The sequence below is a fragment of the Papio anubis genome, chromosome 20 (assembly GCF_008728515.1).
Source record: "Papio anubis isolate 15944 chromosome 20, Panubis1.0, whole genome shotgun sequence".
Classification (NCBI taxonomy): domain Eukaryota; kingdom Metazoa; phylum Chordata; class Mammalia; order Primates; family Cercopithecidae; genus Papio; species Papio anubis.
The window spans coordinates 44,351,621-44,366,775 of NC_044995.1; the positions used below are offsets into that span (position 1 = coordinate 44,351,621).

Sequence of the window (15,155 nt, forward strand, 5' to 3'; positions counted from 1 at the left end):
CTGTAATCCCAGCACTTTGGGAAGCCGAGGCAGGTGGATAACCTGAGGTCAGGAGTTCGAAACCAGCCTGGCCAACATGGTGAAACCCCATCTCTACTAAAAATACAAAATTATCTAGATGTGGTGGTGCATGCCTGTGTTCCCAGCTACTTGGGACGCTGAGGCAGGAGAATTGCTTGAACCCAGGTGGCAGATGTTGCAGTGAGCAGAGATCATGCCACTGCACTCCAGCCTGGGCAACAGAGTGAGACTCCATCTCCAAAAAAACAAAAGAAAAAAACCAACAACAACAGCGAAAAAAGGTGCCGTCTACCACCACCAGCTTGCCCTCGAATTCTTTCCTGGGTGAAGCCAAAAACCCTCCCAGGGTAAGGGTCAATTTTGGGGCTTGCCTCTTCTACATCAAACCTATATTTTCGATGATACCCTTTATAAAATCTACATAGACAGATCAAATATTTCTTTTTTTTTTTGAGATGGAGTCTCGCTCTGTCGCCCAGGCTGGAGTGCAGTGGCCGGATCTCAGCTCACTGCAAGTTCCACCTCCCGGGTTTACGCCATTCTCCTGCCTCAGCCTCCCGAGTAGCTGGGACTACAGGCACCCACCACCTCACCTGGCTAGTTTTTTGTATTTTTTTAGTAGAGACGGGGTTTCACCGTGTTAGCCAGGCTGGTCTCGATCTCCTGACCTCGTGATCCGCCCGTCGCGGCCTCCCAAAGTGCTGGGATTACACAGATCAAATATTTCTAATGAAAAATGAGCCTCCGTTTCAAGATAGGCTGCCAGGGTAAAGCACATACCACATCTTGTAGGCATCATGGGAAAAAAAATCCTGCAGACCAGGGATCCCCAACCCTCAGGCCACAGACCAGTAGCAGTCCATGGCCTGTTAGGAGCTGGGTTGCACAGCAGAGGTGAGCGGAGGGCAGGTGAGCATTGCCGCCTGAGCTCCGCCTCCTGTCAGATCAGTGGCAGCATTGGATTCTGATGGGAGCTCCAATCCTATTGTGAACTGTGTGTACAAGGGATCTGGGTTACCTGCTCCCTATGACAATCTAACTGATGCCTGATGATCCAAGGTGAAACAGTTGCATTGTAAAACCATCACTACCCATCCCCATCCATGGAAAAATTGTCTTCTATCATTGGTCCCTGGTGCCAAAAAGGTTGAGGACAACTGCTATAGACTATCTCATTTATCTTTTTTTTTTTGGTTTGTTTTTTTTTTAGGATTGATTACATGATGAAATGGGTTTTTTTTTGTTTTTTTTGTTTTTTGTTTTTTGAGACGGAGTTTCACTCTTTTTGCCCAGGCTGGAGTGCAATGGCACGATCTCGACTCACTGCAACCTCCGCCTCCCGGGTTCAAGTGGTTCTCCTGCCTCAGCCTCCCAAGTAACTGGGAGTACAGGCATGCGCCACCATGCCTGGCTAATTTTGTATTTTTAGTAGAGACGGGGTTTCTCTATGTTGGTCAGGCTGGTCTTGAACTCCCGACCTCAGGTGATCCACCTGCCTTGGCCTCCCAAAGTGCTGGGATTACAGGTGTGAGCCACCGCGCCCGGCCTTTTTTTTATTTTTGAGATGGAGTCTTGCTCTGCTGCCCAGGCTGGAGTGCAATGGCATGATCTCAGCTCAGTGCAACTTCCATCTCCCGGGTTCAAGTGATTCTCCTGCCTCGGCTTCCCAAGTAGCTGGGATTACAGGCGTGAGCCACGGTACCTGACCCATTTGGCATATTTTAGTACGGAGATGGTGGTCAGGCACGGTGGCTCACGCCTGTAATCCCAGCACTTTGGGAGGCTGAGGTGGGCGGATCACCTGAGATCAGAGTTTGAGACCAGCCTGGCCAACATGATGAAATCCCATCTCTACTAAAAATACAAAATTAGTCGGGAGTGGTGGCAGGCACCTGTAATCCCAGCTACTCGGGAGGCTGAGGCAGGAGAATTGCTTGAATCTTGGAAGCGGAGGCTGCAGTGAGCCGAGATCGTGCCACTGCACTCCAGCCTGGGCAACAGAGTGAGACTCAGTCTCAAATAAAGGAAAAAAAAAAAAAGAAAAAAGAAAGAAAAAAGAAAATATTAGCTGCCACTAGCACCCTCTTCCTCATTGCCTTTCTCTACCTGTACAAAGAGTGGCCATTAACCAGGTACCCATTATGAAGAACTTGAAGCATCCTTCACTCCCACTCAGAGATGTTAAAAGCTGGCAGAAGTCCTTGCGTCTATTTCTGCCGTCATTTCTAACATCCTCTGGGTATTTTCTGTCCCAGGAGTAAATTGCACTATTGTCTTTCACTAATAGGGACACACACGGCTTTAATGAATTAAGAGTTAGATTCATAGGAGATTTAAAAAGAAAAGCAATTCTTGATTGTTCCCTACAATTATAGCTGTTTAATCTTTACTCATAACAACTTTAGTGAGATAGAATTCACATGACATACAATTCACCCATTTTAAGTGTGCAATTAGGTGGTTTTGAGTACATTTACAGTTGTGCAACTGTGACCACAGTCAGTTTTAGAATGTTTGCATCATCCTCAAAGAAACACTGTACCCTTTAGCTACCACTTTCCATCCCCCATTTCCCTAGCTCTTAGCAGCCATGAATCTATTTTCTGTCTCTATGGATTTGCCTCTTCTGGATTTTTTTGTATGAATGGAGTCGGAAAACGTGGCCTTCTCTGTTCGACTTCTTTTATGGAGAAGGTTCATACCTGTAATCCCAGCACTTTGGGAGGCAAAGACTGGAGGATCGCTTGAATTCAGGAGTTTGAGGGCGTTCCAGGCAACATAGCGGGACCACTGTCTCTACAAAACAAATTTTTAAATTAGCTGGGCATGGTGGTGCATGTCTGTGGTTCCAGCTACACTGGAGGCATAGTTTTGTTTTGTTTTTGTTTGTTTTTGTTTTTGTTTTGTGTGTGTGTGTTTTGAGATGGAGTTTCGCTCTGTCATCCAGGCTGGAGTACAAAGGCACGATCTCAGCTCACTGCAACCTCCGCCTCCCGGGTTCAAGCCATTCTTCTGTCTCAGCCTCCCTAGTAGCTGGGATTACAGGCATGTGCCACCACGCCCAGCTAATTTTTGTATTTTTAGTAGAGACAGGGTTTTTCACCATGTTGGCCAAGCTGGTCTCGAACTCCTGACCTCAGGTGATCCCCTTGCCTCGGCCTCCCAAAGTGCTGGGATTATAGGAATGAGCCACTGCGGCTGGTCTTTTATTTACATTTATTTATTTATTTAGAGATAGAGTCTCACTCTTTCGCCAGGCTGGAGTGCAGTGGTGCGATCTTGGCTCACTGCAACCTTTGACTCCCGGATTCACACGATTCTTCTGCCTCAGCTTCCCAAGTAGCTGGGATTATAGGCACGTGTCACCACGCCCAGCTAATTTTTTTTTTTTTTTTTTTTTAATTTTTAGTAGAGATGGTGTTTCACCATGTTGGCCAGGATGGTCTCGATCTCCTGACCTCATGATCCACCTGCCTCGGCCTCCCACAGTGCTGGGATTACAGGTGTGAGCCACTGCGGCCGGCCTGTATTTACTTTTGAGACAAGATCTTGCTCTGTTGCCCAGGCTGGAGTATAGGGGTGCAAACACAGATCACTGCAGTCCCAGACTCCTAGGCTCAAGCGATCCTCCTGCCTCAGTCTCCCATATAGCTGGGACCAGAGACACACACCAGTATCCCTAGCTAATGTTTTAATTTTTTATAGAGATGGAGTCTCACTATGTTGCCCAGGTTGGTCTTGAACTCCTGGACTCAAGTGATCCTTCCGTCTCTACCTTGCAAAGTGCTGGGATTATAGGCGTGAGACACTGCACTCAGCCTCAGATATTATGAATAATGCTGCTGTAGACATTTGTGTACACGTCTTTGTGTGGACATAAAGTATCATTTCTCTTAGGTAGTTACCTAGGAGTGGAATTGCCGGGTCATATGGCAACTCTTGGTTTAATATTTTGAGGAACTACCAGAGTGTTTTCCACAGTGGCTGCACTGTTTTACATCCCCATCAGGAATGCAAAAGGATACTAATTTCTCTGCATTTTTTTTTCTTTGAGATGGAGTCTCGCTCTGTCGCCCAGGCTGGAGTGCAGTGATCTTGGCTCACTGCAACCTCCACCTCCCAGGTTCAAGTGATTCTCCTGCCTCAGACTCCTAAGTATCTGGAACTACGGGTGCCTGTCACCACGCCCAGCTAATTGTTTTTTGTATTTTTAATAGAGACGGGGTTTCTCCATGTTGGCCAGGCTGGTCTTGAACTCCTGACCTCAGGTAATCTGCCCGCCTTGGCCTCCCAAAAAGCTGGGATTACAGGTGTGAGCCACGGTGCCCGGCCCATTTCTCTACATTCTTTGCACTTGTAATTGTCACTCTTTTTGGTTTTAGCTATCCTAGTGGGGATAAAGTAATATCTCTTTGTGGTTTGAATTTGTGTTTCCCTAATGTCCAACAGCCAGTTAATCTTTGTTGTTGTTGTTGTTGTTGTTGTTTTGAGACAGAGTCTTGCTCTGTTGCCCAGGCTGGAGTGCAGTGGCGTAATCTTGGCTCACTGCAACCTCCACCTCCCGGGTTCACACCATTCTCCTGCCTCAGCCTCGCAAGTAGCTGGAACTACAGGCACCCGCCACCAGGCCCAGCTAATTTTTTTGTATTTTTTAGTAAGAGATGGGTTTCAACGTGTTAGTCAGGATGGTCTCGATCGCCTGACCTCGTGATCCACCCATCTTGGCCTCCCAAAGTGCTGGGATTACAGGCGTGAGCCACCACCCCCGGCCGTTGTTTTTTTTAAAATCGAGACAAGGTCTCACTCTGTTGCCCAAGCTGGAGTGCAGTGGTGTGATCATAGCTCGCTGTAACCTCCTATTCCTGGACCCAAGTGATCCTCCTGTCTCAGCCTCCCAAGTAGCTGGAACTACAAGCACATGCCACCATGCCTGGATATTTATTTATTTATTTAGAGATGGAGTCTCGCTCTGTCGCCCAGGCTGGAGTGCACAGGTGTGAGCCACCGCGCCCGGCCCATACCTGGATATTTAATTATTATTATTTCTTTTTTAGAGTTGGGGTCTTGCTATGTTGCCCAGGCTGACTTTGAACTCCTGGCTTGAATAGATTCTCCCACTGTGGCCTCCCAGACTGCTGGGATTATAGGCAGGAGCCACTGTGCCCAGCCGTAGTTAACCTTTGAATGCATATTCATGTCTGATTTTGGTTCTGCCATAGCCTGGGGAGGATGGAGGGCAAGTGTTCTTTGTACCTGCAGTGTGTGTGTGTGTGTGTGTGTGTGTGTGTGTGTGTGTGAGTGAGAGAGAGAGAGAGAGAGAGAGAGAGAGAAAGAGAGAGAAAGAGAAATGAAATATAGTGTGGGACTCAGGGCTGAGAAGCCCAGGTCTATGGCCAAATCTAAGACTAGGATGCCGGCCAGGGATGGTGGCTCATGCCTGTAATCCCAGCACTTTGGAGGCCGAGGCGGGTGGTTCACGAGGTCAGGAGATCGCGACCATCCTGGTCAACATGGTGAAATCCCGTCTCTACTAAAAATACAAAAATTAGCCAGGCACGGTGTTGGACACTACTCGGGAGGCTGAAGCAGGAAAATCACTTGAACCCAGGAGGTGGAGGTTGCAGTGAGCCAAGATCATGGCACTGCACTTCAGCCTGGGCAACAGAATGAGACTCCATTTCAAAACAACAACAACAACAAACCCCACAAGAATTTCAAGGAAACAATGAGTAATTTTGTTTTTAGGGTAAGTATATCCCAAACATCGCATGGGCTATACTTATCCTAAAAAAGGTTTTGTTGCTTATCTGAAATTCAAATTCAACCAGGCATCCTCCATTTTTATTTGCTAAGTCTGGCAATCCTGTCAGTTGCTGGTGAGTTGCGTGTCCTTGAGTGATGGCCTTTGCCCCTTGGAGCTTCAGTTTTCTCATCTGTGAGATGGGGACAGAGCTTGCTGGGAGGCGTCAGTGGCACACAGGGTCCTGCGACATCTCTGGATGTGGAAGCTGTTAATGTGACTGTGACTGGGAGCCTCAGACTGGGGTTGGGTCCTTGACTAGGAGGGGTGGGGGGCTAGAACTGGCATCCTTGTCCCCTTGAAGCTGCCTCTCAGCCTGAGCTTGGTCCCTGCAGGGTTCCTGCTTGGTTCAGACCCCAGGTAGCCAGTGTTGAGGGGAGGGTGGAGGTTATTCCATAGTTGTGTACTGAGGCTTTCCTCCAACTTCCTAGCAAGTGACTGTATGTGTGTGTGTGTGTGTGTGTGTGTGTGTGTATGTGTGTGTTTTCTTGACTTAGCCTAATCCATTTGCTGCATGGAATGTGATTCAGAATTATTGCTACTTTGTTTTTCCCATTTGTTTGCTTTTGCTGTTTTTTTTTTTTTGTTGTTGTTGTTGTTGTTTTTCTAATTTGTGCTTCTTTTGTGGGTAATTCTCAGGGTGGGTTTTTTTAAAGAGGATTTACTATTCTTTAGAACAATCGGTTTTCCTCGAAGATATTGGTGGAAGGTTTAGTGTTTTGGAACAAAATAAGCAGGAGTTATATAGTGAGCCTTATATTCTAGGTGCTGAGGATTGTGGTGTGTGTGTTGGGGAGACGGGGTGTGTGTGTCTGTGTGTCTGTGTGTCTGTGTGTGTGTGTGTGCGCGCGTTGGCAGAGAGAAGCCATCTGAAGAGTTTGATTTTGAAAAATGTCAACTCAAGTGTAAGGGACACAAGGAGGAGAAACACCCAAATAGGTATGCTGAGGAAAGGGAATCAGGGAAGACTGCCTGGAGGAGGAGGCAGCATTTGAACTGGATATCTTGAAGCATGATGGGCTGGATTTAGAAATAGGGAGCTAAGGTCCAAAGCACTTCACCAGCCAAAAGATAGACTAGCCTAGAGATGCCTAGAGATGACTGTTATATATTTGGAGGAATAGACAACAGCAGCGGCAAAACAACAAACAAGAAAATAGCTGACATTAATGCAGCACTTGCTATGTTTCAGGCACTGTTAGAGTGCTTGCCCTGAGTTGTTTCACTTCTTCTTCCACATAAGCCATGTTACAGAGGAGGATAGGAGTCTTGGGAGTCGTGCAAGAGTGGTGGGCAGGCCTGTTTAGTGGGTGCAGGGGATGGAGGGGCAGAATCTTGAGGGAAGTGCAGGGTGATGGGGAGCCATGGAGGGCATTGGGGCCTGGGAGGGACCGCCTTCAGTAGAATGAGAACTCAGGGCATTTGTGCAATGGAGATCAGGCTCCCTGGGAAGCTCTCACCACACCCAGGTAAAAGGTAATTAGGTCTTGATTGCAGGCCAGGAGAGCAGTCCGGGAAGGAAAGTCAGCCAGCGAGGTGGGAGGATTGACAAAACAAATACATTCAGCTTTCCTTGCCCCATTTCTGACGCGGGCACCTTTATCCCCGTAAATCATCTCCTGAAGATCTTCAGTGTTGACGCACCGGAGACAGTTTCCCTTTCGCCTTCTGCACCTGCCGCGTTACTCAATCCCCTGTAATCCCATTGTCCCAATTGCATCATTTCAGAGGTGATGATTTTAAGGATTTTAACAGGGCTTGCCAAAAGAATTATTTTCTTGGCCTTTTGAAAGTAATTACTTAGGCATGGGCACTTTACAGAGAAAGCCACTCATCCCGGCCGGCTGCAGGGTTTACAGGGCCCAGGATGAAAACACAGGGCCCAAGTTTCACGTCCATGAGGCCGGCTCTGCCCCTGATCCTTCTGACGCATCCACCGTGCGTCTGCTCACCTGTCTTTGCTTTCTGTTCATTTTCTCTTCTAGTGTGTCCCGGCATGGATATCCGGAACAACCTCACCAGGTTACACGAGCTGGAGAATTGCTCTGTCATCGAAGGACACTTGCAGATACTCTTGATGTTCAAAACGAGGCCCGAAGATTTCCGGGACCTCAGTTTCCCCAAACTCATAATGATCACTGATTACTTGCTGCTCTTCCGGGTCTATGGGCTCGAGAGCCTGAAGGACCTGTTCCCCAACCTCACGGTCATCCGGGGATCACGACTGTTCTTTAACTACGCGCTGGTCATCTTCGAGATGGTTCACCTCAAGGAACTTGGCCTCTACAATCTAATGAACATCACCCGGGGTTCTGTCCGCATCGAGAAGAACAACGAGCTCTGTTACTTGGCCACTATCGACTGGTCCCGCATCCTGGATTCCGTGGAGGATAATTACATCGTGTTGAACAAAGACGACAACGAGGAGTGTGGAGACATCTGTCCGGGTACAGCGAAGGGCAAGACCAACTGCCCCGCCACTGTCATCAATGGGCAGTTTGTCGAACGGTGTTGGACTCATAGTCACTGCCAGAAAGGTATGCTGGGGATACAGGGTTCTAAGCAGTGTCTAGTGCCTTGTTCTAGAAAGCTTAAAATGTTTATAGCTTAAAAATGTTAAACGGACATTAGGTAGGGGCCGGGGAACAGTGGGTGGTGGCATTCACTAGCCCAGGGAGTGGCAGACTTTTTCTGTAAAGACTCAGATAGTAGATACTTCAGATTTTGCAGGCCATATGGTCTCTGATGCAGTGACTCAATTCTGCCATTGTAGTGGGCAAGCAGCCACAGGCACGCATAAACGTGACTGTGGCTTTGTTTCAATAAAACTTTATTTACAAAAACAAGTCGTGGGCCGGATTTTGCTGGAGGACAGCAGTTTGCCACCTCCTGTGCTAGACAGGGAATGTTCTTCTTGCTTGGGAGAGGAAAAGGAGTGGAAAACTATAGATTTTTTTAAAAAAATAGTTTAGTTCTTATCTGATTATAGAAGTGATATTGCTTATAATAGACATTTGGAAAAAGAAACGTGTAAACGAAAAAAAAGCAAAACATTCATCTTATTCCACAATGCATGTCACTGAGAGTACTTTATTGGGGGTTGTTCCTTCTAGTGGTCTTCAGGAATCTGTTGTGTCTACTAAAGGTTTCCTTAACCATTTCTGTTATTGGGCATTAAGATGATTTCCAGACTGGGCCCGGTGGCTCACACCTGTAATCTCAGCATTTTGGGAGGCTGAGGAGGGTGGACCCCTTGAGGTCAGGAGTCTGAGACCAGCCTGACCAACATGGTGAAACCCTGTCTCTACTAAAAATACAAAATTAGCCAGGGTGTGGCAGTGCACGCCTGTAGTCCCAGCTACTTGGGAGGCTGAGGCAGGAGAGTCGCTTGATCTCGGGAGGTGGAGGTTGCAGTGAGCCGAGATTGCGCCATTTTGCACTCCACCCTGGGCAACCAGAGCAAAACTCTGTCTCAAAAAAAAGATGATTTTGGCTGGGTGCGGTGGCTCACGCCTGTAATCCCAGCACTTTGGGAGTCCGAGGCGGGTGGATCATGAGGTCAGGAGTTCAAGACCAGCCTGGCCAAGATGGTGAAATCCCATCTCTACTAAAAATACAAAAAAATTAGCCGGGCATGGTGGCATGCGCCTGTAATCCCAGCTATTCCAGAGGCTGAGGCAGAGAATTGCTTAAACCTGGAGGGGCGGAGGTTGCAGTGAGCCGAGACTGTGCCACTACAGTCCAGCCTGGGCGACAGAGGGAGACTCCATCTCAAAAAAAAAAAAAAAGATGATTTCTAGTTTTCACAAAGAAAGTGATGAACATTTTAGAGTCAAAGCTTTATCTAGCAGTTATTTCTTTAGGCTTGCTTTCCAGAAGTGAAATTTCTGGGTCAGAGGCTCTTGGTGCAGATTGCCAAATGGTGTTCCGGAAACATTGTACCAACGGCCGCTCCTCCTAGCTTTGGAGGAGAGGGAACACCTTGGCCAGCTTTGAGTGTTATTTGAAAGATCTTTCATAATTTACTGCGGGAGGGAGGAGCTGATGTGTTGTCATTGTTTCTATTTGCATTTCTTTGATTGCTATCGGGGCTGAACCTTTTAAAACATGTTTATTTGTCATTTGGGTTTTCTCTTCCTGTTCATATCCTTTGCCCATTTGTCTTTTAGTACCTCAGTAGCTTTTGCAAAGTTAATCTGTATGTGGTTTTCATCAATGAAGGCTACTAACCCTTTGCCAGTTGCATTTTATTGTTTTTGTTGCTGTTCAGTGGTTTAAATGCCCTGGGATTTGTTTTGCTGGAGAAGCTTAAAATGTTGATGGAGTTCAGAGCTGGATTTCTGTGTGCCACTTCTGTACTTTACACTTAGAATGTCTTTCTCTACCCATGAAAGGTTTTTTATTCCTCTACATTTTATATTTTAATTTAGTTTTATTTTTTTTGAGACAGAGTTTCACTCTTGTTGTTCAGACTGGAGTGTGATGGTGCGATCTCGGCTCACTGCAACCTCTGCCTCCCAGGTTCAAGCGATTCTCCTGCCTCAGCCTCCCGAGTAGCTGGGATTACAGGCACCCACCACCATGCCCAGCTAATTTTTGTATTGTTAGGAGAGACGAGGTTTCACTACGTTGACCAGGCTGGTCTCGAACTCTCAGGTGATCCACTCACTTCGGCCTCCCAAAGTGCTGGGATTACAGGCGTGAGCCACCATGCCCAGCCTATATTTTAATTATTAGCATCTAAAAAAATTCAGCCTCACTGCTTGAGATCTGTTTGTGTGATTCAACGGGTGTTTCTTTTCTCTTCCGAATAGCTAATTGGGGGCCTCAGATAGCTATTGATTATAGAAATCGACCTCTTTGCCATTGCTTTGGAGTCTGTTTCTGGTGTGTCCATAGATTTGCCTCTCCATGCCACAGAGCCGTGACTGTTCTGATCATGGTAGTTTTATCATGTTTTCATGCTCAAGGAGGCAGTTCCACATACACACATGTTACTGGTTTGTTGTTTCATGGACTTCTTTCCACGTTTCCCTGGGAAGAACTAGGGAACATGCGATGGAGGTGGGAAGAAGTTAAGTAGGTGGCTTGAGGGTTGTATCACAAAAGATAGCAGGGAGGGGAGAAAGGAGGATCTTCTTATCTGAGCCCAACGCTCTGGGGAAGCCACTCAGAGTGAGTTGAGTCCTTAAATAGATCTAAATAGAATCCTTGGAATTGTCTGTGAGGACTCCCTTGGAGCCCCTAGAATGAGTCCTTCCATGGTACATGTTGGATGGTTGGAAATGGGGAGTGGGAGCGTTGAAAAAAGAAGATGGGGTAGTGAAGGGAGGTGGGAGAGGGGACCGTTATTATTGTACCGTGGAAAAATCCTGAGAATATTGTAGGTCAGGGGCAAGGAGAAGCTAAACTATGACCAGAGAGGTTACTTAACTTGCCCAGGGCCACACAGCTAATAAAAGACAGAACTAGGGTTTGCGCCAAATTTATGCAAGACATACACCAAAATAAAAACTATAATTTTTGGGGGGAGTGGGAAGGATGTCCCCTCTGTTTAGAAACAAGTGAGCTGCTTCCAACTGGGACACCAGGGGAAACAGTGAACATTCTTTTATTCTGTTACTGAGTTTTCCAAATGTAGGTGCTTGTTTGAAATGCTCTAGGCTTGCCTGTCTTGAGATATAATTTATTTTTGGATCTGTTTTAGACAAAATATCCAGAATGGTGTTATCTGCGATTGAGTCCCCTGCTCCCTGATGGGTTTTTAGTTGCTGTTGTTGTTTGCTTGTTTTTGAGACAGAGTCTCGCCCTGTCACCCAGGCTGGAGTACAGTGGCGCGATCTCGGCTCACTGCAACCGCCGCCTCCCAGGTTCAAGCAATTCTCCTGCCTCAGCCTCCCAGGTAACTGGGATTACAGGTGCCACCACATCCGGCTACTTTTTTTTTTTTTTTTTTGAGACAGAATTTCGCTCTTATTGCCCAGGCTGGAGTACAATGGCATGATCTTGGCTCACGGCAACCTCTGCCTCCCGGGTTCAAGTGATTCTCCTGCCTCAGCCTCCCGAGTAGCTGGGATTACAGGCATGCGCCACCACGCCCGGCTAATTTTGTATTTTTAGTAGAGACGGGATTTCTCCATGTTGGCCAGGCTGGTCTTGAACTCCCGACCTCAGGTGATCCGCCCGTCTTGGCCTCCCAAAGTGCTGGAATTCCAGGGGTGAGCCACCGCCCCCAGCTGACACCCAGCTAAGTTTTGTATATGTTGTAGAGACAAGGTTTGGCCATGTTGGTCAGGCTGGCCTCAAACTTCTGAGCTCAAGCAATCCTCCCGCCTTGGCTTCCCAAAATGCTAGGATTACATGCGTTGGCCAGTGTGCCTGGCCGTGCCTGGCTGTGCCTGATGTTTTGAGTGAATTAAAAATTGCTTTTTTTTTTTTTTGAGATGGAGTGTCGCTCTGTCGCCCAGGCTGGAGTGCAGCGGCCGGATCTCAGCTCACTGCAAGCTCCGCCTCCCGGGTTTACGCCATTCTCCTGCCTCAGCCTCCCGAGCAGCTGGGACCACAGGCGCCCGCCACCTCGCCCGGCTAGTTTTTTTGTATTTTTAGTAGAGACGGCGTTTCACCGTGTTCGCCAGGATGGTCTCGATCTCCTGACCTCGTGATCCGCCCGTCTTGGCCTCCCAAAGTGCTGGGATTACAGGCGTGAGCCATCGCGCCCGGCCAAAAATTGCTTTGCTATTAAGAACCAGGCTTCTCGTGTCCAGGAGGTCGAGGCTGCTCTGAGCCCTGTTCATGCCACTGAGCTCCAGCCTGGGTGACAAAGCGAGACTCTATCTCAAAAACAAAAGAAAACAAAAACAAAAACGAACACAAAACCAAAGAGTGAAAAGAACCGGGCTTGTTTTTCCAGTACTGGGGGTTTTGTCACCCGGAGAAGGTGCGAGTAATACTTCCCCGGGTACCGGGTTCCTGGCATGTGGTGTGTATCTCAGCCACCCATTTAGTAGCAGTATCCCTAGGGAGCCTGCCATGTCCTGATAATAATGTCAAGAAATGATTGTTTTTCGAACTGTCGCCCCTGTCTTTGGAGAACAACTCAGCTTCAGCTTTCTTTCCCTTCCTCAATTTCTTTTATTGTGGTAAAATACACATAGAATACATTTGCCATCTTAACCTTTTTTTTTTTTTTTTTTTTTTTTTGAGATGGAGTCTTGCTCTGTCACCTAGGCTGGGGGGCAGTGGTGCGATCTCGGCTCACTGCAACCTCCGCCTCCTGGATTTAGGTGATCTCCTGCCTTCCAAGTGGCTGGGACTTACAGGCACCGGCCACCACGCCCGGCTAAGTTTTGTATTTTCAGGACAGAGGGGGCTTTGCCGCGTTGGCCAGGATGGTCTCAAACCCCTGGCCTCAAGCGATACACCCACCTCAGCCTTGCACAGTGCTGGGATTACAGGTGTGTGCCACCGTGCCTGGCCCCATCTTAAGCATTTTAAGTACACAGTGCAGCGGCAGTAAGCACATTCACGTGGTTTTGCAACCAATACCACCACCATCTCCCAAACTTTCTCATCCTCCCAAACTGAAACTGTGTCCCCATGAAACGCTCACTCCACCATCTCCCTCTCCCAGTCCCTGGCACCTACCATTCCTGTTTTCTGTCTCGATGAATGTGATGACTCTAGGGACCTCCTGTGAGTGGAATCAGACAGGATTTGTCCTTTTGTGCCTGGCTTATTTCACTGAGCGGGATGTCCTCAAGGTTCATCCACGTGGTAGCCTGTGTCGGAAATTCTTTCCTTTTTAAGGCTGAATCATGTCCATTGTATGGAGGGAGCACATTTTGCCTGTTCATTCATCCATCCATGGGCACTTGGTTCCTTTCACATTTCTGCCATTGTGAATCAGGGCTGCTCCCGTTTACACATCTAGCTTTTCAATGCCTGCATTAACCTTGTTGCTGAGGCTTTAGGAGACTTATTTTTTTATTTTTTGAGATGGACTTTTGCTCTCGTTGCCCAAGCTGGAGTGCAACCGTGCGATCTCAGCTCACTGCAACCTCTGCCTCCCGGGTTCAAGCGATTCTCCTGCCTCAGCCTCCCATGTAGCTGGGATTATGGGCACCTGCCACCATGACCAGTTAATTTTTTGTATTTTTAGTAGAGATGGGGTTTCACCATGTTGGCCAGGCTGGTCTCGAACTCCTGACCTCAGGTGATCCACCCACCTCAGCCTCCCAAAGTGCTAGGATTACAGGCATGAGCCACCTCACCCAGCCTTCAGAGGCTTATTTAATGTCTGATGGGATTTTTTTTTTTTTTTTTTGGGACGGAGTCTCACTCTGTAGCCCAGGCTGGAGTGCAAGTGGCGTGATCTTGGCTCACTGCAAGCTCCACCTCCCGGGTTCACGCCATTCTCTTGCCTCAGCCTCCTGAGTAGCTGGGACTACAGGCGCCTGCCACCACGCCCGGCTAATTTTTTAGTATTTTTAGTAGAGACGGAGTTTCACCATGTTAGCCGGGATGGTCTCAGTCTCCTGACCTCGTGATCCGCCCGCCTCGGCCTCCCGAAGTGCTGGGATTACAGGCATGAGCCACCGTGCCCTGCTGTGATGGGATTTTGGAATGCAGAATAGATTGAACCTTCAGAGGATACTCCCCTGTCTTAGGCGACAGAAATGGGCTGGAGAAAACTATCCATTAACCCCTCTTTTCCCCCAGAGTCTTCTCAGATCCTTCCGTGAACATCTGTAATTGCTGTTTTTGTCTTCCACACTTGGCAGCTTCTGGAAGCATCAGGGGAATGGATAATATTTAGGATGAAGATGCTGGTTTGTCCTTTGGACCTAGTTTAAGCAATTCCAAGCAGCATACACCCCTTCTTCTATCTGTCCCTTAAGCAGTGATGCTTTTTAGAGAAAGACCAAAGGAAGGCTTTCGATGGTTAAGGGGGCCGGGTGTGGAGGCCCCACACCTGTAATCCCAGCACTTTGGGAGGCCGAGGTGGGTGGATCTCTTGAGATCAGCAGTTTGAGACCAGCCTGGGCAACATAGTGAAACCCTGTCTCTACTAAAAATATGAAAATTAGCCAGGCGTGGTGGTGGGCACCTGTAATCCCAGCTACTCAGGAGGCTGAGGCAGGAGAATCACTCGAACCCAGGAGGCAGAGGTTGAAGTGAGCCGAGATTGTGCCATTGCACTCTAAACTGGGTGACAGAGTGAAACTCTATTTTTTTTTTTTTAAAAAAAAAAAATGGTTAGGGGAAATAAAAAAAAAAAAAAAAAGAAACATGGCATGTGCTAATGATCCATAGCCTGGAGAGGACACCCTCTCTC

The 15,155-nt window shown here is 47.8% G+C and overlaps 1 protein-coding gene across 1 annotated transcript in view; it reads left to right on the plus strand.

The window, feature by feature from the left end:
* Nucleotides 1–15,155, plus strand: part of INSR (insulin receptor) — a 180,983-nt gene that overhangs the window by 16,343 nt on the left and 149,485 nt on the right. The window contains exon 2 of the mRNA XM_031659063.1: nt 7,807–8,358. Coding sequence (XP_031514923.1) covers nt 7,807–8,358 — 552 coding nt within the window. The remainder of the gene's footprint in view (nt 1–7,806; nt 8,359–15,155) is intronic.